At 39.8% G+C, this 24,129-nt stretch overlaps 1 protein-coding gene across 6 annotated transcripts; it reads left to right on the top strand.

Moving 5' to 3' along the window:
• The first annotated feature begins 8,657 nt into the window (after positions 1-8,657).
• On the top strand, positions 8,658-20,315 carry CIPC (CLOCK interacting pacemaker). Of its 6 annotated transcripts, XM_054199419.1 has the most exons (6): positions 8,717-8,823; positions 10,215-10,298; positions 11,349-11,456; positions 11,756-11,930; positions 12,866-13,035; positions 15,859-20,315. In XM_054199419.1, the coding sequence occupies exons 4-6, from the start codon at positions 11,858-11,860 to the stop codon at positions 16,735-16,737; spliced, it is 1,122 nt and encodes a 373-aa protein (XP_054055394.1). In that variant the 5' UTR covers positions 8,717-8,823; positions 10,215-10,298; positions 11,349-11,456; positions 11,756-11,857; the 3' UTR covers positions 16,738-20,315. The 6 variants fall into 6 exon arrangements, with proteins under 6 accessions (XP_054055390.1, XP_054055395.1, XP_054055392.1 ...); XM_054199415.1 differs by lacking the exon at positions 11,349-11,456 and having other exon boundaries at positions 8,658-8,750; XM_054199414.1 differs by lacking the exon at positions 11,349-11,456.
• The last annotated feature ends 3,814 nt before the right edge of the window (positions 20,316-24,129 follow it).

Below are 24,129 nucleotides of genomic sequence, written 5' to 3'. Positions count from 1 at the left end.
ATGAACAAGGATACCAGAGCTGCATTATCTGTATGACCAAAAAAAAAAAAAAAAAAAAAAAAAAAAAAAAAAGAGAAGTTGGTACTTGTGAAAGCTGCAGTCTTTAGCAGCCTTTAATGGGGCTACTGTTCCTGAATCTTTCACCCCTGAGAGACTTCAGCAGAATACCGAAAACACTGGCCAAAATGATCGCTGATGCAGAAGGCTGATTTAGACAGTAACAGTTTCAGTTTTGTTGTTTCATTCAAATCTGTTGACTACCCTTTGGTTTTTGGTTTCATTGTTTCTAGAGTACCCTTGACATGGCCAGAGTTCAAACTGCTAATGTGACCCTTTCAGTGCTGCTCACTTGGGGGTTCAGGCTATAGTGTGTAACTCTCCTTGTCATGAACAGGAATGCTACATATACACAAAGAATCTAATCCCTTTTGAAAATAAAGTTTTGCTATACCAGCAAAGGATGAGCTACATGAAATTCTGTTTACTACTTCTGATCAACCTATGGTTTCAAAAACTGGGGAGTTAATGCCCCTGACTTCTACTTTCCCGTTTACCAGTGGCAAGGTAGGCTGGTCATTTTATCTCACTCCATAATAGTACTCCCATTCTGTAGGAATGCTGCATGGCTTAATGTATATTTGCATTTTTTTTTTAATTTGAATTTATTAGAAAAGATTTACAGAGCATTTTAAGCAGATGGAATGAGTACATTTGTTGGTTTGGAGGGGGGTTGTGGTTTTTTTAATAGCCCCTTCACATTCACTATAACAGATAAACAAGTATTTTTCCTTTGCTAAAAGATCATATGGAATCAGATACCAAGCTGCCCATAACTTAAAGAGTTTTGTATTTATCTCTAAAGCAGCTTTTATGGCATCAGACCAAGACAGTTCTTAGTTTGACAGCAAGGCTCTACAACCTCTGTAAGGCACATGATCAGAGAGGGAAACGGTGAACAGGAACTGCCCTTACCATTCTCATGTTTTTTTGACTCTGCCACAGACTTCCTATATGACCTTGACCAAGTTTTTAAATCTATTTCATAATTCCCCATGTGCTATTCTGGAGTAATAATTCCCCATGTCAGAAGCATCTGAGTATAAATTTATTGCTAAATGTCTTTTATGCTAAGGCTTGTAAGTAACATACTCTCTCAAGGAAAATTATCTTTCTGCTAAAGGAGCAATTGCTCTATTGATTATAAACTAACCTTGTTTAAATTTTCTTTATTATAGATCTTGTTTTGATTCATCTGTAAGTTGTACCTGATGCATTCATTTACACACCGGTATTCTTATGCCGCTTATATTTGATATTTTTACACACATTTTGATTAGCTATAGATACCTACTTTTGGTGCTAGGCACTGTAGAATTAGACCTCCTATGTTCTGAGGAGGAAAGATGGGGAGAAAAATATGGAGCAGCAATCCTTGCACACACAAAAAGAAAATCTATGGGCTGAATGAATGAAGAATGGAATGAAAGGCATATGAATATGAAGAGGAGACTTTCAAAGACTGTTTTAGCCACAGGCCTTTTCATGTCAAATATCTGGTGCATCCAAGCTGTAAAAAGCAAAGCAGGAATTTCTAGGATCGATTTCACCCCTTTGACTCATCCCCTTCCTTTGCCCATTTGCTCTCGTAAGACAGGTCCAGAGTGTGCAACAGGAAACCAAGCAAAAACAATACAAGAAAAACGCATTTTAATTTTAGCCACACAGCTGCCTCTGGGTTCTTTAAATACACTCCCCTCTAAGTGCTTCCATACACCAAGCTATCCAAGCGCTCTAGACAGGCTGAGTTTCAACTGCAAACTCATTCCACAACTAATCTCTGTCTGGCATTGTTACAGCAATCAAACCCAGTTGGTCAAATGCCCAGCTGGGACAAACTGTGTCCTTATCCAAGTGCCCTCTGTTATGTAGCTTGAAGTGATGAGCTACAGTCTCCAAGTTCTTTGGGCAGGGACAAGTTTTCGGATAAGGGTTAAAAACAACCTCTTTTTTCCTTATCCTCTCCCTCTGCACATTAATACCCAGCGTAAGAAACCAAAAATATCTTTTGAAGTTGTGCCTGTGAGTGACACTGTGCCCTAGTATAATGTGACAGGTGACCTGTTCTCCTTGTGCCAGGCTGCATGTAGTCTGGCTGTCTGGAAAACTATCTGGGGAATTTAAGGACCACTAGGAGAAAAATGGGAAATCTAAAAGCTTAGTCACATACTCAGTTCTTCATCTTGGGTTGTTTTTTCCCTCTGGCTTTTGAAGGTGAAACATAAACCACCTCTGAATTCCAGAGGTTTTTTACTGCCATCATGTGGAGAATTTCCTAAAAAAATGAAAAACCATCTTCCCTGACTGTTTTGATTTGACCCTGACTGGATGTGATTTTTCCTGCCCTTGGCAAAACTGAAAAAATCTAATTCAGTCTTACACCTAACACAGGGCTAGTCTTGGAGCCACAAATGCCTCTGCTAAAACATCTGCTAACTATTCTACCATCCTTAGTATACTTTGCTTTTGCCCTGCTGAAGCAGTGTATTTGTTGGCATAGCAGAGCTGGTCAAGAGTGTGACAGCCTGGGTATGCTTGTCATTTCTGATATTCCATTACAGGTTTCTTTCTGTGGTCTGCAGGAACACACAAACATTTAATATCAATGCTATTCCTTTCCATGCAGCAACAATGCAAAGGAAAACAATATTACAAATCCAATTACATAAATTATCTTGGGATCAGAAATATACATTTTTCAGGCATTACTGTTTCCACTATGCAATCCTCCATTTTATCTGGCCACCATAACAATCATACTTGAGGAATTTGGTAAACAAATTAGAATTGTTCCAGAAGGTTGGAAATTTAGAGGTCTATATTAATTTTAATAAAAGAAGAGCATTTCTACCTTCCAGGAAATTCCAAGATTTCAAAAGTTTTGACCAAACCCAATAACTATATTTCAATTTAAAAAAAGCAAAATGGAACATCACCAAACTTGATTTCTATTTTATTTCTTTTTAGTTTTGTATTGTACTGATTAACATTGTATTTACTACTGTAAACGTCAAAATAAAATAGGCAGTGAACTTTTCATCAATATTGACACATTTGCCTTAAAGGTTTTACTTTCACTAAATCAATACAATCTGGAAGACAACTACTGTCAGAACATTTCCAAGAAGCTCTGTTTATTTTCCCAAAGACATGCAAACAAGTGGCCCTCTTTTCAAGTGATAAGCCCCTAGTAGCTCCTTCCGATCGGCACAACAGAAATCAGCCTTGCGTGCGGATTAGGAATCCAGTTGGTATCTTCTGTCCATTCTGGTATCTCACTTGAAATCATAACTGGTTCTTAGTTTCTCCCTGACCAGAGGCTTGCAAACATAGTAATTATGGACCTCAGCAAGGTCCATAAATGACTCCAGAACAAAAGCATGTTCTAATTGACAGCAACATCCTCTTGTACAACAAGGCGTCTTCAGAAGAGCTGCTATACTTGGTAAGTTTTGAAAGTTGTTCTGAAGATCTGTGAAGTACTATCATCAAGGCACTGCCTTTTTCTAGTCTCATAAAAATCCATTCAGCTTTGGCTACACTATACACAGGCCACTGGAAAAACCAGCACTCAGCAGCTTTTTCTTGATCTGCTTCTATAAGCCCTCACAATTCCTGTAGCCTTGAACACAAACTGTTCAGTGTTTTGCTGTGATAGTCTGTGCAGCATAGATTTCTAAGTTAAAGGAAAAATGGATCCTGCTACTGTCCCCACAGCATAGGAGAACATACTTTCCCCTGTGAACTGAGAGCCAGTTCTATCTTTGTCTTTTAAATGGCTCTAGTAATTCTGAACATTTCACAATCATATTATTAAGCAAAGCCTCAACCACTACTAAGAGAACCCACACGCAACAGATGAATTCCGCCATCGAACATAACAAGCCTACAGAGAAAGCAACTGAGTCACAGTGGCATTCGAGCTTCTCGGAAAGCCTAGTCTATACCCTTGGCTCCTCTATCTGTACTATGAGGCACAGCACATGGCTATATCAATGTTACCGCATCATATGATCTCTCTAATGACTAGTATGTAGAAAATTTAATCCTTCTATGTGCAACTAATATGGCTAGTCTTTAATCCTCCATAGCAGAGGTCTGTACTGAAGGTCCAAGGTTCAAATTCTCTTCTGCATGAGGTACATTTCTTATCCTTGCACATAAAGTAATGAATTCTTGCCTTTTCATTTGCTTGTAAAAATGACAGGAAATAACAGTCCAAAATCCTTATCAAAATAATATTCTCAAATATAGCCATGTCAAATATAGTTCTCATCAATTAGGAAAATACAGATTTGAGATCACCAGTGCAACCTTAATTCTGCTACATTATACATTTATGTTATCAGGCTATCTTTAATTACCTACTGACATCTTAGGGTTTTTCCACCAAACAATGTGTCGTTCAGTTGACTGGGTAAATGTATTGGGAATAAATCACGTAGAGAATTAGGCTGTTGTTTGTAGTATCCTTATCTCATATCTGTTGCCTTGGTATATAAATAAAATTGTTTAAAAGTAAGATTTGGGATTACTTATTATAATTTCATATAAATTAGATAAAGTCCTTTTCATCCTGAAAAAAAGTCCACAGGCAGTCTTTGATTGGACCAAGTTTGACCTTCCCTATATACTGTAACTCAGAGACACACGACACCCAGTGGTTATTAGAAATAACGCAGGAATGCAGAAGCCATGTAGAATGTGAAGATCCTTATCACCATTCCCAGGTTCACAAAATTAAGATGCGACGAGAAAAATGAAGACATTGGACAAGCTACAACACATATTAAAGAGTCAGTAGAGATGACCTTAATAGACTCAACACCTACAACACAAAAGAACTCCCAAAACAACCACACAAAATCTGAAATACAAACCCAAAGAGTTTTTGATCTCCAGGAAAATACAACATCTATCCTACTTTGGAGTAAGCAGTAGCTCTTTCTGTCACGTGACAACAGTTTAAATCCTCTAGATTTCTCCATCAGAAAATAATAATACCATGAGGAGATTTCCCTGATGGCACTGCACTGAGTAAGTAAAGCCATCCCTGTACATCCTATAGCTTTCCACACTCTGGAGGCTATACTGAAGACAGACAGAGAAGAAGATGACTGCACTGGGGAAGTGAGGGAGTACGAAAGGGCATGCTGCCCTTCAAAGCACTCTGGACTGCTGAAATGGTTTGATGCTGCACACATTAAAAGCAGTCACTGGGGCTGCTCTTTGCGGTTTCCCCAAATCCTCAGTTGGCCCAAAAGTCTAGGAGCTGCAAAGGGGGTATTAAACCCACCTTTCTTCTCCTCCAACATAATATGGTACAGAAGAGCATCAAAGGTGCTTTAATCTTGATATGCCGTCTCTGCTAATCATTTGTTACTATTAAACTATTGTCATTCTGCCTTCCCTTAATTTAGGGACATTTATGGTAAACTGAAGTTGCGGATGGACACAAGCCATTGCTAAAATACCTTCATTAGAGAAAAATCTTGTTAACTCAACTGCTGGGTGAAATTCTATGACCTGTGATAGACTTCAGGTCAGACCTGGTGATCACACAATATCTCTTTCATGCTTTAATATTTATTAAATAAGGTATTAATTATTAACATAACCCACATGTGGAATGTCTTTTCAAACAGGTTTGGAAGTGTAATATTGTTTTAATGTCCAACAACACAACTAACACAAATTAAAAAGGAAACATGTTTGAGATTTAGTGCCCCTCTGCTGAAAGGTGAAGCAAATACTTTATCCACAGGAATTCATTCTTTGGTTGAGATCAGTGAAAACTTAGAGGCAGCATTTGAACAATATTCTTCTATTAATGTACTAAAATTACAGAAACGAATAATAGAAGGAACAAAGATATCTGTATCAAAATATCATATAAGTTATACTTCAGTTCAATAAAGTGAGATGAATACAGCCATTTATTTTCAGACTAACTTAATGTAAAACAGTACCTACTTAATTGTATTTTGTCTGTGATAGCAAAATATATCGGTGAGTAGATGAAGAAAAAAGATTGAGTACACCGTGTTTTCCGACAAACACCTAAACTCTCCAGTTCAGACAATGTATTATGAAATCACGTTCTTCTTCTGACCTGGCTATGCTTTACTTCCAAAGTTTGCCAAACATGTCTTTCTACTCCTGTGTTAGGACAAAAGATTCTTTGTTCCATAAGCATTTTTGAAGTCCATGCATCAACACCTGTATTAATTGTTTAGTAACCGCACAAGACCTATTATTTAACCACCTCATTGGATAAATACTTGCTTTTGTTCCTCTTAAGACATGGAAGATGATTTCTGCAACTTTTCCTGGAAGAAGAGATTCAACACTTTTTTTAAAATAAAAGTGTTGAAACACCTAAGCTGAGTAAACATCCAGTCATACTTCACCCATATTGTTTTCACTCTTCTCTTGTTGTACGATCAGATTAAACAGGGAAGTGAACAAAAAGCTAATACTTATTTGTCAAACGCTCACCTTGAGGAAAAACAAACAAACCACAGAACAACGTATGAAAATAGGAAAACATCCTGTTGCCACTGACAGTAATCACTGAAAGCACACAGTAAATGAGACCTTGTCCCAATGAAGAATCAATGAAAGGAAAAGGGAGAGAAGGGGCAATGACATAAATATTAAAACCACAAAAAAGGCATATTTTGGAGCAGGGAGAATTCAGGTGATAATGCTCAATATAAACCTAGGGTTTAATTCATCTGAATTCAGGGAGAATTCAGGTGATAAGATTTAGTTTATTTAAAAACAGAGTTTACCTTGACTATCCAAGACAAATTCTCTATTAAACAGTACAGTATTTCAGTTCTCCTACCTGCTGCCCCTTAGATGAAGGCCTGGTATCACACATACCAAATCTGTTCTGAATCACCTGAATGGCAGGTTGTCTGTCCCAAATACAGATTGTTCACTCTCTGATGAGCTGTTTTCAGCAAGCACCCACACATACTCCATATCCTGAGAAATCTGGTCTCTGTGGAGATCAGTAAGGGTTGTTTCTGGGGATAAGGCAACCGGGACCATGCCTGAGCAAATATCATGATGCAACAGCATTCTTAGCATGCTTTTCCTCAGAACTCAAACCTCCCAAACAGTAAGGGTTCCAAATCCACAGTCTAGAGATCACACATCTCATGGTACTGTTTAGATGTAACTCAGAGCCAACTCTGGTATTTAAATACTCAAAAATACATCCTAAGAATATGTGTCACTAGCGTTCTCTTGCAGCACTTCAGATTAGTAGGACTGGAATCCGTTCTATGTCACATTTTCAAAATAACAGTGTCATTTCACATAATACTGAACACTTTTGGTTTGCATTTGACAGGTTATTTATGAAACTACGCTGAGATTAAAGGTCCTTCTCTTTTTCACTCAGGAATTTATTAGATCATGTTGATCTTTTTAATCAGCATGTTTCAGGTTCTTTAACAAGACCATGATAACAATGGAAGTATTTCTTTCATCCATTTCTATTCAGGGAATTCATTCTGCCTTTGCTCAGCCCTTCCACACAGCCTTTTCAGTTTTCTCTAATAACATGGCTTTCAAGTCCAAATGCAAAATATTCTGACAGACTTCTGGATGCTGGTAGTGTTTAATCAGTTCTCAGAACAAGAATAGCTATCCTAGTTGTATTCATTGAACCAGAGCGTTCACTTCCTCTTACTTATTTGCCCTTGGTTTATATGCAGTTCATGGAAAGCAAATCCACATATTTCTTTCACTAATATTTACCAATCACCTAGAAGAATAAGGGTATCCTTTATTCATGACTGCTACTCCTTTTGCTTTGTTTTCCCTCTTTGAGTCAAGTTTAAAGCCTTTGGACCTCTTTGGTGCTGCTTTCCTCATTTTCTAAGTGGCTGTCAGTGTTTACATTTTCACTGTCATCTCATTCTTGGAGTAAGAGAGGCTCTGCGAAAGTCTAAACTCCTGTGTAGAAATGAATTGTACTCTTTTACACAATATTTGGGAAGACCAGCAGCATCCCAAACTCCTGGCTCTGATCACTGTGGTTCCCTCAGAAGTCCAGGCCAGGCATAAATAGCTCCAAGCCCTCGCACATATGCCCGGCCACATGGTGCCTTGCCAACAGGAAGCACACACACCGTTTTTCAGTGAAGATACTCCTTTCTGCCATGTCCCTGAGAGTTGTGGTGGGATGGGTCTCCAGATGCCTTTTAAAACCAACTCGCTGGCAGGCCCTTCTCCCTGGCAGGCCCTTCTCCCTGACAGACCCTGTGTGCATCCACGGCCACTTGCACAGCTAGAGCTGCCCGCTCCCACCTCGCACCAATCCCCACCGCACTCGATGGCCTGCGGAAAGGACTCCTGTACCGGGCCTGCCCCTGCTGTCGCCCAGATGCCCCTGCCCTCCCGCCTCCGCTCCCGATGACCTCGATGTCACGTCAAGCCTCCGCCCCGCGCAGCGCGAGGACGGCCACCAACGGCCACCAACGGCCACCAACGGCCACCAACGGCCACCAACGGCCACCAACGGCCGCGCGCACGCGCGCCGCAACCGCCCCGCCTCCAGCAAGCGGGGAGCGCGCAGCGGGCCGGCGGCGGCAGCTTCGCTGTGCGCATGTGCAGCGACGGGAGCCCGGCGGGCCGCTTTCCTCTTCCGGGGTGGGCTTGTCTAGGCCGTGAGGGAGGTTGGTGCTTCATGGTAGGGTATCGCGCATGCGCGGTCTGGGGGGGTTTGGAGCTGTGGCGGCCTGCATCCAGGTGAGGGGCGGCCCGGTCCGGCGCGAGGGGTGGCGGCCGTCGGGGAGTGGTGGCAGCTGTGGGGTCTGGAGACTCCCGGTCATCGCCGGGGCTTGCTTCGCCTCGCCGTGTGGCGGGGGTGGCGGCTCGGCCCCGAAAGCCGGGTGTCTCGGCCCGCCTACGCGGGGACCGCACCTCACGCCGGGCCCGCTGCGAGGGCACCCGCCCGGGCGGGCAGAACTCCCCGCCGCCCGAGGCTGGCCTATGGGTAACGCGTCGGGAAGGCGGTCGGGTGGGGTCGGCTCTCGCCGCCTCTGCGGGAGGGAGGGCCCTGGGCGTCGGGGTTGGCGCCCGGTGCTTCCCGCCCGTGCGCGGCGGATGGCGGAGCACCTGCAGGCCGGGGCGCCTCTGGCCCGCGGTGGGGGCCCGCGAGTCCTGAGAGAGAGGCGTTTCTGGTTTGTTTATTTTCGGTTGTGGTTTTGTTGTTTTTGTTTTGTTTTTCGTAAGGGAAGAGAATATGTGCCATCTCTTCCCAAAGGTTCCCTTGATGCAAGGCTGGTAGATGGCATGTTCTTACTTTACTTATTTCTAGCCCTTCTTCTGTTTCTACTTCAGCTTTTTTTGGAGTTTAGCATCAGTATATGTCACTTTCTCAAAAAAACCCAAACATCTGTTTTGGAAAGGACTAAGTAACTAAAGTGTGGATCAGGACTTAAATCTCATCTTAAACCTTGTCGTCCATTTCAGGCATGGCATCTAGGTTGCTGTTACGAAATTAGTGTTTGCTCCATACCTGTTAGCAGGGCAGCAGGTGTGGCTGAAGATGGAAAGTAAGAGTGATGCAAATAGCTACTGAGGAAATTCTCTTCTGCTGCCCATTATTCTGTCTTTTTTGTAGTTATATAGACAGTCACTCTGCCATCTCAGCGCTGTTACCTAATGTACAGAATTCATTACTGGAGGTGCCAAGGCTTGAGATCTTGGAGTGGAATTCTAACAACCAGTTTTCAGGACCTTAAGAAGAAACTTCTAGGGCAGATTATTCCAGAATGTCTGCTGCAATGTCATTTGGGGTAGCTTGCACTGGATAATGCTGTTAATGGGCTGCTGGCCTGAGTACGATGCAGACGCCTGAATTCCTGTATTTGTAACTTAAATATACAGCTCTAACATGAGACACAACTTCAAAGGGTTCCTTTACAGGAAAATAATTTCTACAAATAATATTAGGCATAATATCTGCACTTTATCCTGTCAGTTTTCTGTTAGCCAAACTCTCAGCTACTTTCTTTAAGAGAAGCAGAAACTTTGCTCTGTCTTACTAGAGTCTGCCTACCCTCAGGAAGCAGTTGAAGGTTGTGTCAAGTATGTAGCATGGGAGGCCATAATGTAACTATACATTTTTCTGTTAGTTTCAGCCTTCCAATGTTCTCATTCTGAGTGTGGGAAGAAGAGGGCATTTCTAAGGCCGTGTCTCCCCTAGGAATGCATTGCAGGTATAGTACGTGCTGTGCTTTTAGCAGCATGGATTTCTTTAGCCCCACCATGTTCTTTTTCTCTGTCACTTATTTTACTTTACTTTCTTTTCTCTGATGACTTTACTCTTGAGAGTAAAACAGACGGTGTTAGCAAAACCATAGCTTTGCAGTTCAGCTGTATTGTATGAACTTCACCCAGTACACATGACTTCTTTTGGGATTCGATTCCTGGGATAGCTAAGTTTTTGTAAGATAAATATGGCCTGAGTAACTTTTAATTTTTGAAAAAAAATTTATTTATGAATAACCTTTAGCTTTTAGTTTGATTTGCCTTTTTTTTTTCTGTGTTGAGAAACATGTCTAATAAATTAGTTTTCTATTTGCATTTAATTCTTTTAATAATTTGAGATGTTTCTGTTCTGAAAGTCTCCAGTCACTAGCAGTGTAAAAAGAGATACGTAACTATCCCACTTGACTCGGGGGGGCGTTGATTTAATTACAGATAACAACCATAAACTTTGTATCTGCTGTTTTATCTTGGTTACCCACGTTGCTGAACATCATAGAATTGGGCATTACATTTCTAGCAGATAAAGAAATCACGTTCGTTTTTCACAAGTTTTGTGTGTGCAGTAAGGAAATATTACCTTGTCCGACAGAGTTCATAACAGAATTAGAAATTACTTATGCATTGTGCTCTCCAGATGAATCTACCATGTGCCTTACTGAATAATTTTAAGTATGAAATTATTCTACTTCAGGTAGATTGGCTGACTTGTTCTCTGTACTCTGACTTGCTCAGCCATTGAAGAAAGATGCTGAAAGAGAAGGGGGCATTTTCTGCCCCTTCAACTGCATCCATGTCTTCAGTACTTCTAAAATACTTTTAATTCTTTGATGGCATTCACAGCAATAGTAAAAAATAAAGACATTTTTAAAAAAGTAAAATATCTGTACTCTATTGCTTCAATTAATTTCTTTGTTCCCATGCCTTAGGTTTTTTCTCATCTTTTAACCTACCCTAAGGGACTCAACAGCCATGCCTAGTGTGATATTGTTCTCTTGTAGTTGGTGCAGGGGACTGAAAGATTGGATCGTGGAAACTTTCCTGAAACTTAAAAATCTGCCTAAAGGCAGATGGAAGACTTTAGTCCAGAAGATTCTACAAAGTAACATGTTAGTTGATGCGAAGAATTGTTGCCTATCTTTTCTACTCTGTAATGCGTTATTAAACATGTATAGTTTAGAGAGTCTTGCAGGAAATAAACTGTGGTTTTATTGGCAAGCCTTTGCTAACCTAAATGTGTGATAAACATAGCAAATGTGAAGCTGGGAGCTTAATAGATTTCTATGGATTGCTTAACAGATGCAGCAAACCAGATTTCCTTAAGGACAAACATGGCCTTCTTTGTTGTCTTATACTGATGGGACTGTCTTTAGTAAAGCCTCTTTTTTGTTCTTAACTATTTTTGTAGTTCCTCGATGGAAAAGGTGTTAAAAACTGCCTGTGGCACTATGGAAGCATGGAGACAAAATAGCTGTCTATTGAGACCCTCAAGGAACTATTGGGCAAAGTGATGGAAATGAAGAGCTTGAACCATCGCTTCAGCATGGCGGCAGCTGAATCTGACAAGGACTCCGGATATTCAGGTTTAGAAAACCACTGCATTACCTTTTTTGTGTGTGATATTTTGCCCAGACTTTGTTTTATTGTAGGTGTTTGGCAAATCTGACTCTAGCCCCTTACAGTTTGGGTCTTGTTACCTGGGAGGGCCTTTCTATGTAAGACGGGTTGCATCTGCAGTCATCCTACCATCAAACTTTTTTGGAGTGGAGCTTTATGTAGTTATAAAGTTCATTCTGTGAATTTGAATGGCAAGGGAATTTAAAATGTGCCTAGTAAAGAAATGAATGGAAGAATTTCAGACTTCAGAGTCTAGAAGTGGGGATGGCAAAATTACTTTTTGTTCTTTTCAGTGATGAATGGACTGGACTGGAATGATGGATTATGCCATCTAATGTCTCTTATGATTTGACCAGGTTGTCAGTAGAGCCTGATAAACCAGAAAGTAATTGTTATAACATCAGTAGAACGTAGACACGGTGTGCCATTTTAATACTCAATACTCAGCAAAACTGTGCAAAGATTGCCTTAAAAAAAAAAAAAGCTTTTGTGAGAGATACCTGCCTTATTTGGTTTGTAGATAGAAGATTTCAAGACACAAAGTGCCTGCAGCATGGACTATGGCTGCGGCAATGTTGGAACCTGTAGGTTTTTCCTGCACCAGATTTTAGAGCAGTCTTCATGATAGTGCGCAGTTCCTTGGAGACTAAGTACAAAAGAACAAAAGGTAATAGATTTTTTTGGGAGACGTTATCTGCATGAGAATTGGCGTGAAATATAAAGCCTTTTATTAAAGGCTATTTGACAGCTGTCTCAGTAGGTGGAATTTTATTGGTATTCCAGCACTGAATTTTTTTTTTCTTTGTGGCTTGGTTCAAAGGAACCAGAATAGTAGAACTGAAAGGAGGTAGCAAGCATGCTGCATGTGAAACAACTAACAGCTGAATTCTACATCTGACAGATGGAAGTTCAGAGTGCCCGAGTGCTATGGAGCAGACTGACTCAGAGGATGTCCTGAGTGCGTTGTGTTGGAACACGGAGGATGGGCCTTGGCAATGCCCAATGACCACAAGCAACTCGTTTCCTGCACTTTCTCCTATGGTTGTAATGAAAAATGTGTTAGTTAAGCAGGTATGGAAGAAATAATACATTGAAAAATATTGCGTGTTCTTAACTTTTTTTTAAATATTTGCCATAGATTTTTAAATATTTCTTCTTTTGAAAAGATTTTATGAAGTTGGTGCAGTCCAGAAAGTAACTGGTAACTTGAAAAGTTCTATTGTGACAGCCTGTTCTTTTGAGAGGTACTAAGATGGAAAAAAAGTGAAACGGAGAAGCTCTACTACATCTTCTAAACCCCTTTGTCTCAAAGGGATCCCCCAAAAAGTAGATCTTTAAGTAAATAGATCTTTATGTAAATAGCACCAAAGATGAAACCAAAAAAAGTGTTTTTCCTTGTAAAAGCTGATGTTTTCTTTTTCATTCAATAAAGATAGTAAAGTAGGATGATAGGTTTTGCTTCTTAGTTCTTAGGTCGTAGAAGTGCTTTATGTGCAATGGGAAACACTAATTCAAAATGTTACAAATGGAAAAAATGAAATCCTATCTGAAGTTAGCTGTGGTATTTTTACTTAAGCAATTATTATATCTTAATTGCATGTGGTGGCTCACATTGCAACAATTAAGTTCCCAGTCTATGTCCTCCATTATCTTATTATGTGTTGTTCTTCCAGCACATCTGTGAGACTTTTACATTGTAACAGAAGATGTGAGAGCTCCAAGTTCAAAGTATTGCCGTATTATTAGACCTCTTGCTCAGTACTCACTCACGTTCTCTGAGCAGAGCAAAATTCTTCAATGTTTTTTATTAGAATACTTATGAGAATACAGTGAGAAGGGGAAAAAAGTAGATCCTGGTTCTCTTTCTACTGAATCTGTTAAAACAACAACCAAAACCTATTAAATTCAAATACTGTGTATCAGTGCTAACATAAGTATGGGTTTCTGTTAGTATTTAGGTGTTAGTATAATGCAGGTTATGCATTTGTGGGGCAGATGGTTCTGATCTCTGAGCATTGTGCTTTATCTTGACAAACAACTTTATTTTATAGTCGTGTTCCTAGATGTGTGGGCAAAATACTGTCTAAACAAATGCCAGAGTTTTCGTATAGTAGGGAATAGGCAAGCTTCATCTAAGGTTGATAGCCTTTGGCCCAGAGCTCAAAAATTAAATACTGCTTGCAGTGGTAGTCTAATGTTAAACTCCGAGTTGTGCTGCGAACAGTTAGGAGATACATAGATAGATAGATAGATAGATATCTACCTACCTATATATATATAAATAAAAAAAAACTGGTAGTGTAGCAAAAAGGGAGTTTGGGGAGGAAGAGTTGAAGGTAGATAAAATTACCAGTCTCAGCTCTCTTGAGCAGTGTGTCGTAACACCTAAGTCTAATTATGTATAGTTAAGGACAGTAATGTTAAATTGAAAAATGTTTACTGCAGTAAGCATCCAGTTACTGCTGTTTATTTGTTCCAGTTTCAATTTCAATTTGCATCATCCTTCTGTCTTGGAACCACTGTGATCCTGCGTAGTGATAGTTACCTGCTGTCCCAATTTCAGATTGTAAACAGCCAACAATAATGCTACTAAAAAAAAATAATCAAGCAGAGATTAATTCTCTGAAACACAGTGCTGCTTGTGGCAAGGTTTCTGTAAGTCTTGTAAAAGTCCTTAGTAAGTAGGAAAGCTTTTTAGACAAATGACACTGATACATGCAGGATGTATGTATCTTTCATTTGAAAAAAACCAAACCACTTTGCAGAATTAGTAAAATAAACATGTCCTCCTCTACTAAAATGAGAATTTGGGTAGGAGAGCAAGACCAGAATACAATGTGAGTGTAAAGTAGAAGAAAGTAGGTAACAGAGAGGAAAAAAACAAGAACAAGATAAACAGTTACCACAGCTCTTTTGGCCTTTATGATTTTGGGGCTTTGCTGTGCTAGATACTGTACAATTGTGCAGTAAATGACAACTTCTGACCCCGAAACCTTGCTCCTTAAGGCTGCGTGTTCTGTCCTGTATGTGTATAGCCATGGTATTTATATACTTCCTCACTCCTAACATCTCCAGATACTTTTCTTTTGAATGCGGTTCTCCTTTATTCTGTGATAAGGTAGTAATATTTCTTCTTTACAACTTTTTACCCCTATTCCATAAGCATCTTTCCCACTGAACCAAAGAAATTCTGTGCCTCAGTGGGTAATTGAATCTCATCTCTGGGCTTACAACAGGTTTTTTTCCTTGCATTGGTTGATACTCAGCATTTTTTTTTTCTACTTCATGGTTTGAAATTTATTGAAACTGTGTGTTGTACTTGAGATTGCAAGACTTGCTGAACAGCTGTCATCCGTTTTAAATAACCATTTCAAAAGCTTGCTACAAGAGTAGAATTGACAAATTTAGAGTTGCTGCCTTCTAACGAAGAGGGAGTCTGAATTGTTCCTAAAATGTCTGTGCGATCTTTCTTTGACTCTCTTAAAATATTTCATAACCACGATGCTTAATTAAATTATTTTTCAAATTTTCTGTACTCTTGTTGTTTGACCCCAAGTCTGGGTCGAACATTTACATGAGCATTGTATATATAAGCATGCACTGTAATCCTTATTTAGGAAAGCACATATAAATTCAGATTGAATTGTTTTTAAATGTATCTGCTGTTCCATAGTAAAAGGATTATGGATTACAGCTTTGATTCTAGTGCTGTGCTGTGTTGTCAGAAAAAGAGAAGGATGATTTTGATGGAAAACTGTTCAGAATGTATTAATTGAATGCTGTATATCAAATATGGAGAAATGGCACAGTCCGCCTGCTTCATTTAAGATTTTTTGATCCTCTTCAACAATGTTGTTGTAAGACTTCTGTTTTTTCCCCGCTTGTGCTTCTCAGGGCAGTTCATCACAGCTCCAATCTTGGACTGTGCAGCCATCCTTTGAAGTGATTCCAGCTCAACCACAACTAGTGTTTCTTCGTCCGTCAATCCCACCTCCCATTAACCCTCACCCTGTTGGGAAAAAGAGAAATGACTCCACTAATTACCTGCCCATCCTGAATTCTTATCCCAAAATAGCACCACAGCCCTGCAAGAGGGATCACTCCTTTGATCCAGAAGAACGTCAGGAAACAAATTGCCATAAACGACTCTGCACAGAAGGACCCAAAATGGAGACTTCCCCTGCACTGAGGGGCACAGGCTTGCCTACTAGTCCTTTTGCCCATCTACCAGTTAGCTTTAAGACCCCTCAGGATTCTAACCAGCAAAGTTCTTCAACTCTGGTGACAAGTGGAAAACTGTCAGCTCTTCCTGGTTTTCATCGTGTTTCCAGTGACACTCAGAAAGTGCCAGGTTTGACTCCCCTTTTGCCTTTTGGAACTCTGCAGGCAACAAAGTGCACCCCTCATGAGAGTGAGAGTGCAGCACAGACTACGATGCAGTCTGCAGTGTGGAGCCCCCCATTGATACCAGAAGAGATTTGCACTACCCCTGAGCTGCTCCTGCAACAACAAAGCAAGTGCAGACGCTTTCAGAATACACTCGTTGTGCTACGCAGGTCGGGATTGCTGGAGATCACTTTAAAAACCAAGGAGCTCATTCATCAGAATCAGATGACTCAGGCCGAGCTGGACCGGCTGAAGCACCAAACACAGCTTTTCATAGAGGCAATAAAGAACAATGCTCCACAGTCGTGGGCAGAGCTAGAAGCATCTCTAACAGGATCTGATAAAGCTGATAGCAAGCTTGAAGACTCTACTTATCCCAACATGTAGTGAAAAGGTACATAGGTGTTGGTCAAGTTATTTCTGTGCCTCCTATTTCCTGTCTCAAGCTTTTACTTGAGCGTTTTCTGAGTCCAAGACTTGCAAAGTGGCATGCTATTAACAGTTTGTCTTCAGAGCCAGCTGTGGGACTGGCTCTGAATGGGCACTTATTACTTCAGTGTGACCTTGAACTCCATGCTAACTCTGTGTACTTCCTTGGACTTGAGAAGCTTGGATGTGCTCTGCTGGCATGTTCCCATTCTTGCAGTGAAAAGACAGTCATTTGCAGTATTCTGCAAGCAAGCATCTTCCTATTCCCATCTTCAGATAGTCAGTTCTGAGAATGGGACAGCAGAACAAGCCCCAGTATTGGGCTGTCATTAGGTGCAAGTAGACAAAGGGAGCTGGTGCGAGGAGGGGAAACTGGTGAAGTGGTATCTGTAGGATATTGTTGTAGCAGAGAGTCTTGCTTTGGGGTTTGAACACATTTGAATTAGTGGAGGTCTGCTTGTGCTGAAGCAGCATTCTCTATTCATTGCAGTCTTTGGTCAAAGTGATGAGCGTCTTAGGACCCAAGTGAAATTATGTGTTTTGATGAGTATACTTTTGATTTTGATCTGTACAGATGAATGAACGAAAATCATGAGGCTTGTACTGGAAGTGTTTGTTCCAAAGCCGTATTTATTAATGGCTAACAAGTGTACAAGGCAAGTGGCTTTGGATTTTCTCAGTAGTGAACAGATTAACATTGTTATTAAAGACTGCGGTGACTTTTTTTTTTAAAACAGTACAAGGAAGGTATTAATTCACCAGGATTAATTTGGCAAGACTAGTTGCATATTATTTGATATGTCTATCTTTAGTTTACAAGCCTAAACTCCTTTTGTTTTTCTGTGAAATCAGATTGCTAAGTATGAAGAAAAAAAAAAAGAAAAAGGAGGGAGGTGAAAGGAAAAGAAGCATAATGGCCTCTGGTGAAACGAGTCCTTCTCTCATCCCCCTTCCCTCTCTTTTTTTATTTAGAGGAATCAGATTAATGTACCCGGAGAACAGGGTGGAGGGAAAGGAGGAGGGGAAAAAAAAGAAAGTGAGAGAGAGATGTCAGCTTGGATAATCTCCCTAAAAATTTTATCTACCTGAGTTTGAACTTAAACCAAAAAAAAACCCCAAAACATTTTTCCTCCACATAAATGTATATCATTCCTAGCCTGCTTGCCTTGAGATATAGCTAACACCACTGTGCGCATAAGATATTAGGCCTTACTAGTAGAGATCCACAGTAATCATGTTACAAAAACTGTTCTGTAGACATTTATTTCATTCCAGTTGATCTAGACACTTAACTATGTCACTTCCTCCAATCTGAAGGGTTTTTTTTCAGAGGCAGTCTGTAGAGAACTAAGAATGGCATTGTCTAAGAACGTTAAGGAATCTAGATTGTTTATGGTATGTTCCTTTCTGCATGACAATGTTTTCAAAAAATTGTGCAGTCTAGGTGACTGGTATTTTGATGCTTTTATCACTTCTATTATCTGTTTCAGATTATTAAAAAAAGAAACTTGAAAGTAGAGTGGATGTCTTGCTCATTTGTGATTAGAACTTCTCATTTTCTGAAGCCTCTGGGAATCAATATTGCAGAAGACTGTGGAGAATGCTTTTGTAGTCTTCCTCAAATATGTGCATTACAGAAATTGTAAGGGGCTTCCCTCTTCTAAGGGGTTTTCCCCTTTTTAGACTGATGAAAAGAAATGTCGTACATGCTTCACAAAGAGGAGAAATATCTGTCATATTTGTACTAGCCATAGGCCTAGAGAGAAACGTCATGGCAGGATTTGCCCTAGTGAAGCTGTAGCAAACTAATAGCCATGCCTTTCATGGTATCCTGCCCATCTGCTGAGGACTAGTGCAGTACATGAGAATTGATTAGAAGAAAAGTGTTCATAGACTATGTTCTGTCATGTATTTTTTAAATATACTTGGTATAATCATGCATACTAGGATGTCTCGTAACTCATAGGACAGCAATATCAAAACTCAGCCAACAAACCCAGAAGGCAGGAAGGCAACATAGTGCAGTGTAATAATGTAGGACATGTCCAATCTAGCCCTTTTGGAATCAGTTGTGATATCTGCACTGAATGACATTTGGCAGGATAGACATGATGGTACCTTAGTCCGTTTGTGAAAGAATCCCAAAAAATATGCTTGTTTCTTCTGAGCTTCTTACAGGAAGGAGAGGAGGCAGTAGGAGGCTGTTCCGTTGATCTGATACCTTTAATAGGCCTAGAGGTGAGGTGTGGGAAAATGGATATCTTTCCTACTTTTCCTAAAACCCTTATTCTACCCACCAAATAGAGAGGAGAATTTGAAGTTCACAATATACATATTTTTAGGTAGCAATTGTCCTAGAAAACAAGATGATGGACTCAGGCTACCTGGAGATGAAAGGAAGTCAGAAAAAAAGAAGTCCAGTCCTAGCTGTTTGAGATAAGAAAAAGGGAGTCTACTGGTGACCTCCTCTCCATCCTATTTCCATTGCTCTGATAGAGTAAAAGGAAGGAAAAACTGGCCTTGCAAGGTAATACCCTCTGACTTAGGGAGACTCCTGCTGATAGAAATATCTCATAATCCACACAGTACCACATGTATTTTTTCCCCTGACGGTGCTTAGGATGGTCTGAAGTGGGTGTGCCTATAGCTGGTGGGCCTTTCAGCTGATATAATTTGTATAAATATGTATCCAATAAATCTGTGGATAAAGTCCAGCAGCTGGTTAGAAATCTCCTACTGGGCATCAGTCCAGACTTGAATAGTATTTGCTGAACTAGAAAAATCTACTCTGAAACTATTATATGTAAATCTGGGGCCGCGTAGGAAACTTATCCCTAGATAACTGCAAATCTTGACGCAACATCTATAAAAAAAGGATGTTGAAGGCCTCTAGTGATAGTCATCAAGTACCATTCTTTTCAGTTTCCCTTAGCTGCCTGTATTTCTAGAAGCCCTGATAAACCTTTAAACAATAAGGGCTTTCCTTTCTTGGCTGCAATTTAATAAAATAGGTTAGCTTGGAACTGTGTTGAGAAAATTAGTTGACTACATTAGGACCAGAATAGGTCCTGATTCTGGGCAGGATCTGGAAGTGGTCCAATAGATCTGAGCAGAAACATTAGCCTCTCTGATTGGAAACCTGTAAGCAATGAACTTACAGATTTTTTTTTTTGACCTTTCAAGAAGCAAAACTTTGCATTAACAAGTTAGCTGAAGACAGCTGTCCTAGTCTAAAAGTCCCCCCAAGAGGGCCTGCTGGGGATTCAGTTGCTGCTGACAGCTAGCAGGTGGGATCAGACTGACTTCTGGTTTTCTATTAAGTTTTAATAAATGTTGGTATTTTTGATTACTTTTACTGTGTATTTTTGAAATTCTACTGCTCTAGTTGGAATGTAAACATTTTCTGTACTTTTGAAGTCCGTTGCCAGCTCTGAGTACAGTAGCCTAGGAACCCTGTTATAGAACGTGACTTTTTTGCTAAAACTTTACAGAAACAGACTGTGAAATATGAATGAAATAAAGTATATACTTGAAAAGTTTGTGCATTATTTTAATGCTGTTAAACTGCAAAGCCCTTGGTTCTGAAGCATGCTTTACATACAGCTCCACAACAGCATGTTGCCTATGTGGGAAAGTGCAGATCCAAAAGTGATACTATGATGTATCTCTCAGAAGAGAGTCATGTGAGCTTTAACAGTATGTATGAATTAAAGGGTCTCTGGGAGGAGCATGAGTACAAGTGGGCTGTACAGAACACTAAGAATATATTGTCGTGGGTTACCATTGCCATAGATCTGTCATGAACAACCTGGAAGGATTTTTCCATCTCTGAACTGTTATCTCCATGTGATGACTATACATTATGCTCACCGTCTGTGCAGGGCGAACTCCTATACTCCATCTTAATCCTGTCAGCCGGGTATGAAGAAGTTACAAATTGTGAAGTGACGATCTTGGCTACTGAAAGAATTACTTGAGTGAAAAATCTTACTCTCTCTTGAAGAACATTCTTCAACTAAATCTGCATACCAGCTTTTTACTAAAACACATTTTTCAACATGTGGCCATCTTTCCACGGTCTTTTCTTTGTTTAAAGATGATTCTTACAGTAAGAACTAAGTCGTCATTCCCAGAACATCCAGCAGCCTTGTGGCATGAGATCCTCTCTTAAGGTACAAGAGATTCTCATTAAAGTTCTTAATTGGCACCAGACAAGGCAATAACTTGAATCTCATTATTTTACATCCAAAAAGGAGTGCCATTAATTGAAGTAATTTTATTCCCTGAGACTGGAGACTCAGCGTTTGCAAGTTTTGTATTTGTAAAAGGTATGGGTACAATTCAAGCAGGAAATTTTCAGGTCTCTGTGTCTCTTGTGGCTAGCTTTTTCTTTACATGGTGAAGTCTATCTGCAAGATGTCAGCCTGTTCACCTTTATTTCACTGAGGCCAAAAAGGTGAATTGCTTTTTTCAGGTGCGCTGCATACGTCTGGTTTTTCTTTCTCAACACAAGAACAGTCTGAAGGGAGCAATACCCCCCGCAGGCTTGGGCTGAGGAATCTGCGGGCGTGCAAAATTTCTGGCATCCACTAGATTGAACAATGTGCTGTTACTGCTTTGGTTTTTGTAATTCATGTGACAGAAATGTGGGTCCCTACCTACGCAATTTTGCACTCTTGCTGTATCTAGGTGATGCTCTTTCAGGCCGCTTTGTAATGCAGCAATATAGCCCCAGCTGTATTACTTGGTCCAGAGCATCCAAAATGCACACTACTTCTCTTCCCTTCTTAAATCTGTACCTCTTTTGAGGTATGTCCATGAGAGAAACTTAATTGTTCCAGTGTGCTCTGATTCAGAAGGCAGAAGGAAACAGCATGTGTTCAGTCTACTCTCTTGTAGAACACATTTTCCAAGACTTCCTGAAATTCTTGTTTGAACTAAAGCATGTTTTTAGAGGAAGCATCCTGCTTTGATTTGAAAGCTCCTAGCGATGAAGAATCCACACAAATCGTTCAAAACGTAATTACTTACTGTTTAAAATGTGCCTCTTATATTGAGCCTGAATTTGTCGTCTTTTCAGTATCCAGCTGTCAGATCTTTTGCCTTTTGTCTGCTAAACTGAAGCACATGCTGTGACATTGCTGTTTTCACTGTAGGCATTTACAAACTGAACAAGTCACTCTTCAGTTTTCTTTTTCAAAGTAAGCTCTCAAATCTTTTGAGTCCTTCATTCATCTGTGGCACTCTTTGGATCCTTTAAAATTATTTAAATGCGTTTTTAATTGGAACACTGATGTTAATAGCAAAACAAATTGCCAGAGTTGTACATATCAACTCTCCCTGCTGCTACTCTGCCTTATTTCTGTAGCAGCCTTGGCCATGGCATCGTGTGGGAAGTTTAAATCATCCTTGGACCTGTTGCCTCTGTGGTTGGTGATCCCTTGTCCTTTAAGTATGTTTCCACAAGCAAAACAAACTGTTTTTAATTAGTGACCAATTGCATTCATTAGTTACCTCTGCTTTTCTCCCTCAAAACTTTTTCACCTTTAGATTTTAAAGGTGATTTTATGTTGTATTCCAATTATTAAAAATAATATTAAGTAATGTTATAGTCAAGAAAGAATTTTATACTGTTTTCAAAATTGGAGTAGAAGATAGTGTTTACCAGATGTCTATATACAATTCATAAACCATAGTTGTAAAGCATTTCACACTATCCGGTTAATTTTGTAATATTCTGGCTTCAGTCTGTGATCGGGCACGCTATTAAATGCCCATCAAAAGTATAAATATTATATCCGTGTTGGTTTTGTCCTCAACCAATTTTTAATTCTAGTTCATCAGAATAAGGAGTCAATTTTATTTGACCAGCTCTATTTTTATAAGCTTCATTAATTTAAATTATTTTTGCTTTCTATGTCTGATTTATCAAAAGTTATGGGCTATTCCATTCTTTTCTCTCAGTTGTCCAGCCTATGTTCATTCAAATCAGCGTACCTACCTGCTGAAAAGCTGATGCTGTATTAGTTCTTCCATCCCCCCAGTCTTCTAAATCTTTCCTAGTGGTCTGAAATTCATTGAAATAGTATTGATAGTCCGGAGAGCTTCTTGGTTAGCTGCTGTTAAATTTTCAATCACAACTTATTCAGACTTGCTGACTTTAAAATGTTTAATAACCGTTGTTTAAAATGTCCTGAATTACTTTTTGAAGTGGAAATCAAGCTGCTGACATGGTAGGAGAGGAATACATCTGGCTTTTTTCTAATTGCTCAACAGAATTTTTTGTGAAATGCTTTTGCCGTTCTGCACTGCAGCAATATCATTTCCATCTTGAAATGGAGTGCTGCCAGCATAAAGATTTCTTCTGCATCTCGTACATTTTAAGAAATGGAGGAAGAAGGTTTTCCAGGGCCAAAAGGGGAGTTTCATCAAGTTCTTCGTTGTTTTCTTCTCATTCGTACTGCGATTAAATTAATTGAGTTAGTTTAATGGAACCGGAATGCCTCTTACCATGCCCACTTAGGCAATCTCACCTTTATTCCATAGCAGTAGTGAGGGGTTTTTTAGGCCACTTATATTTACCAGGACAAAGAAATCCAATAACAGACAGAAAACCAGTCCTTATTGTTTTTTAATAGATAGGACTGCTTGAAAAATTTATGTGTTTTCAATGGAAAACTCCTGTGTTTTTATTGGAAATGAAAATGTATTTTGGCTGGAAGCTTAGTGTTTTGCAGCATTAGTCATAGCATTCATTTTTCAGTAAATCTCAAGCACTATGGAAATAGTCTGGCCTGTGGGGGTGGGGGAAGATGTTATTTCCCTTTACCCTCATCTTCTTCTTCTGGATTGTTTTGAGTTGCCTGTAGAGGAAGCAGGACCCCAACTTTGATGAGTGGTTCCGTCACTTCATGCTGAAGAAGCAAAAGCCCACAAAGACAGCCAAAACAGCTAAATCTTCTGCGATGGAGAAGGAGACTAATAGAGAGCTCCTGAGTAAGTGAGGATGAAACAACGCCTCTTGAGAAAATTGCTAACTCAGTGAGTACAAATACCATTTTTTCACCATATCCGTAAACATTCTAATTAAAAAAAATATTAAGGGTGTTGTTTGGTACAAAACACCAACGTGCCAGATAGACCTTGTTCTACATTTGCCAGAGGCAGAGCGCATTGCAATAACTATTCTGGGACATGAGCAGTGTTTAGCGTGGAAAGTGTGAAATACGAGTAGACAGTAGGAAAGCTGTTTTACCCATAGTGAATGTTAACAATGCCTATTGTTTTGTATTCTTGCTAAATATTGTCTCCCATGCAAATGATAATGCTATACAACATGTCCAAACATGC

This window comes from Rissa tridactyla, chromosome 4 (genome assembly GCF_028500815.1).
Source record: "Rissa tridactyla isolate bRisTri1 chromosome 4, bRisTri1.patW.cur.20221130, whole genome shotgun sequence".
Classification (NCBI taxonomy): Eukaryota; Metazoa; Chordata; class Aves; order Charadriiformes; family Laridae; genus Rissa; species Rissa tridactyla.
The sequence above is the reverse complement of the archived record's forward strand: the minus strand, read 5'-3'. Positions and strand labels throughout refer to the sequence as shown.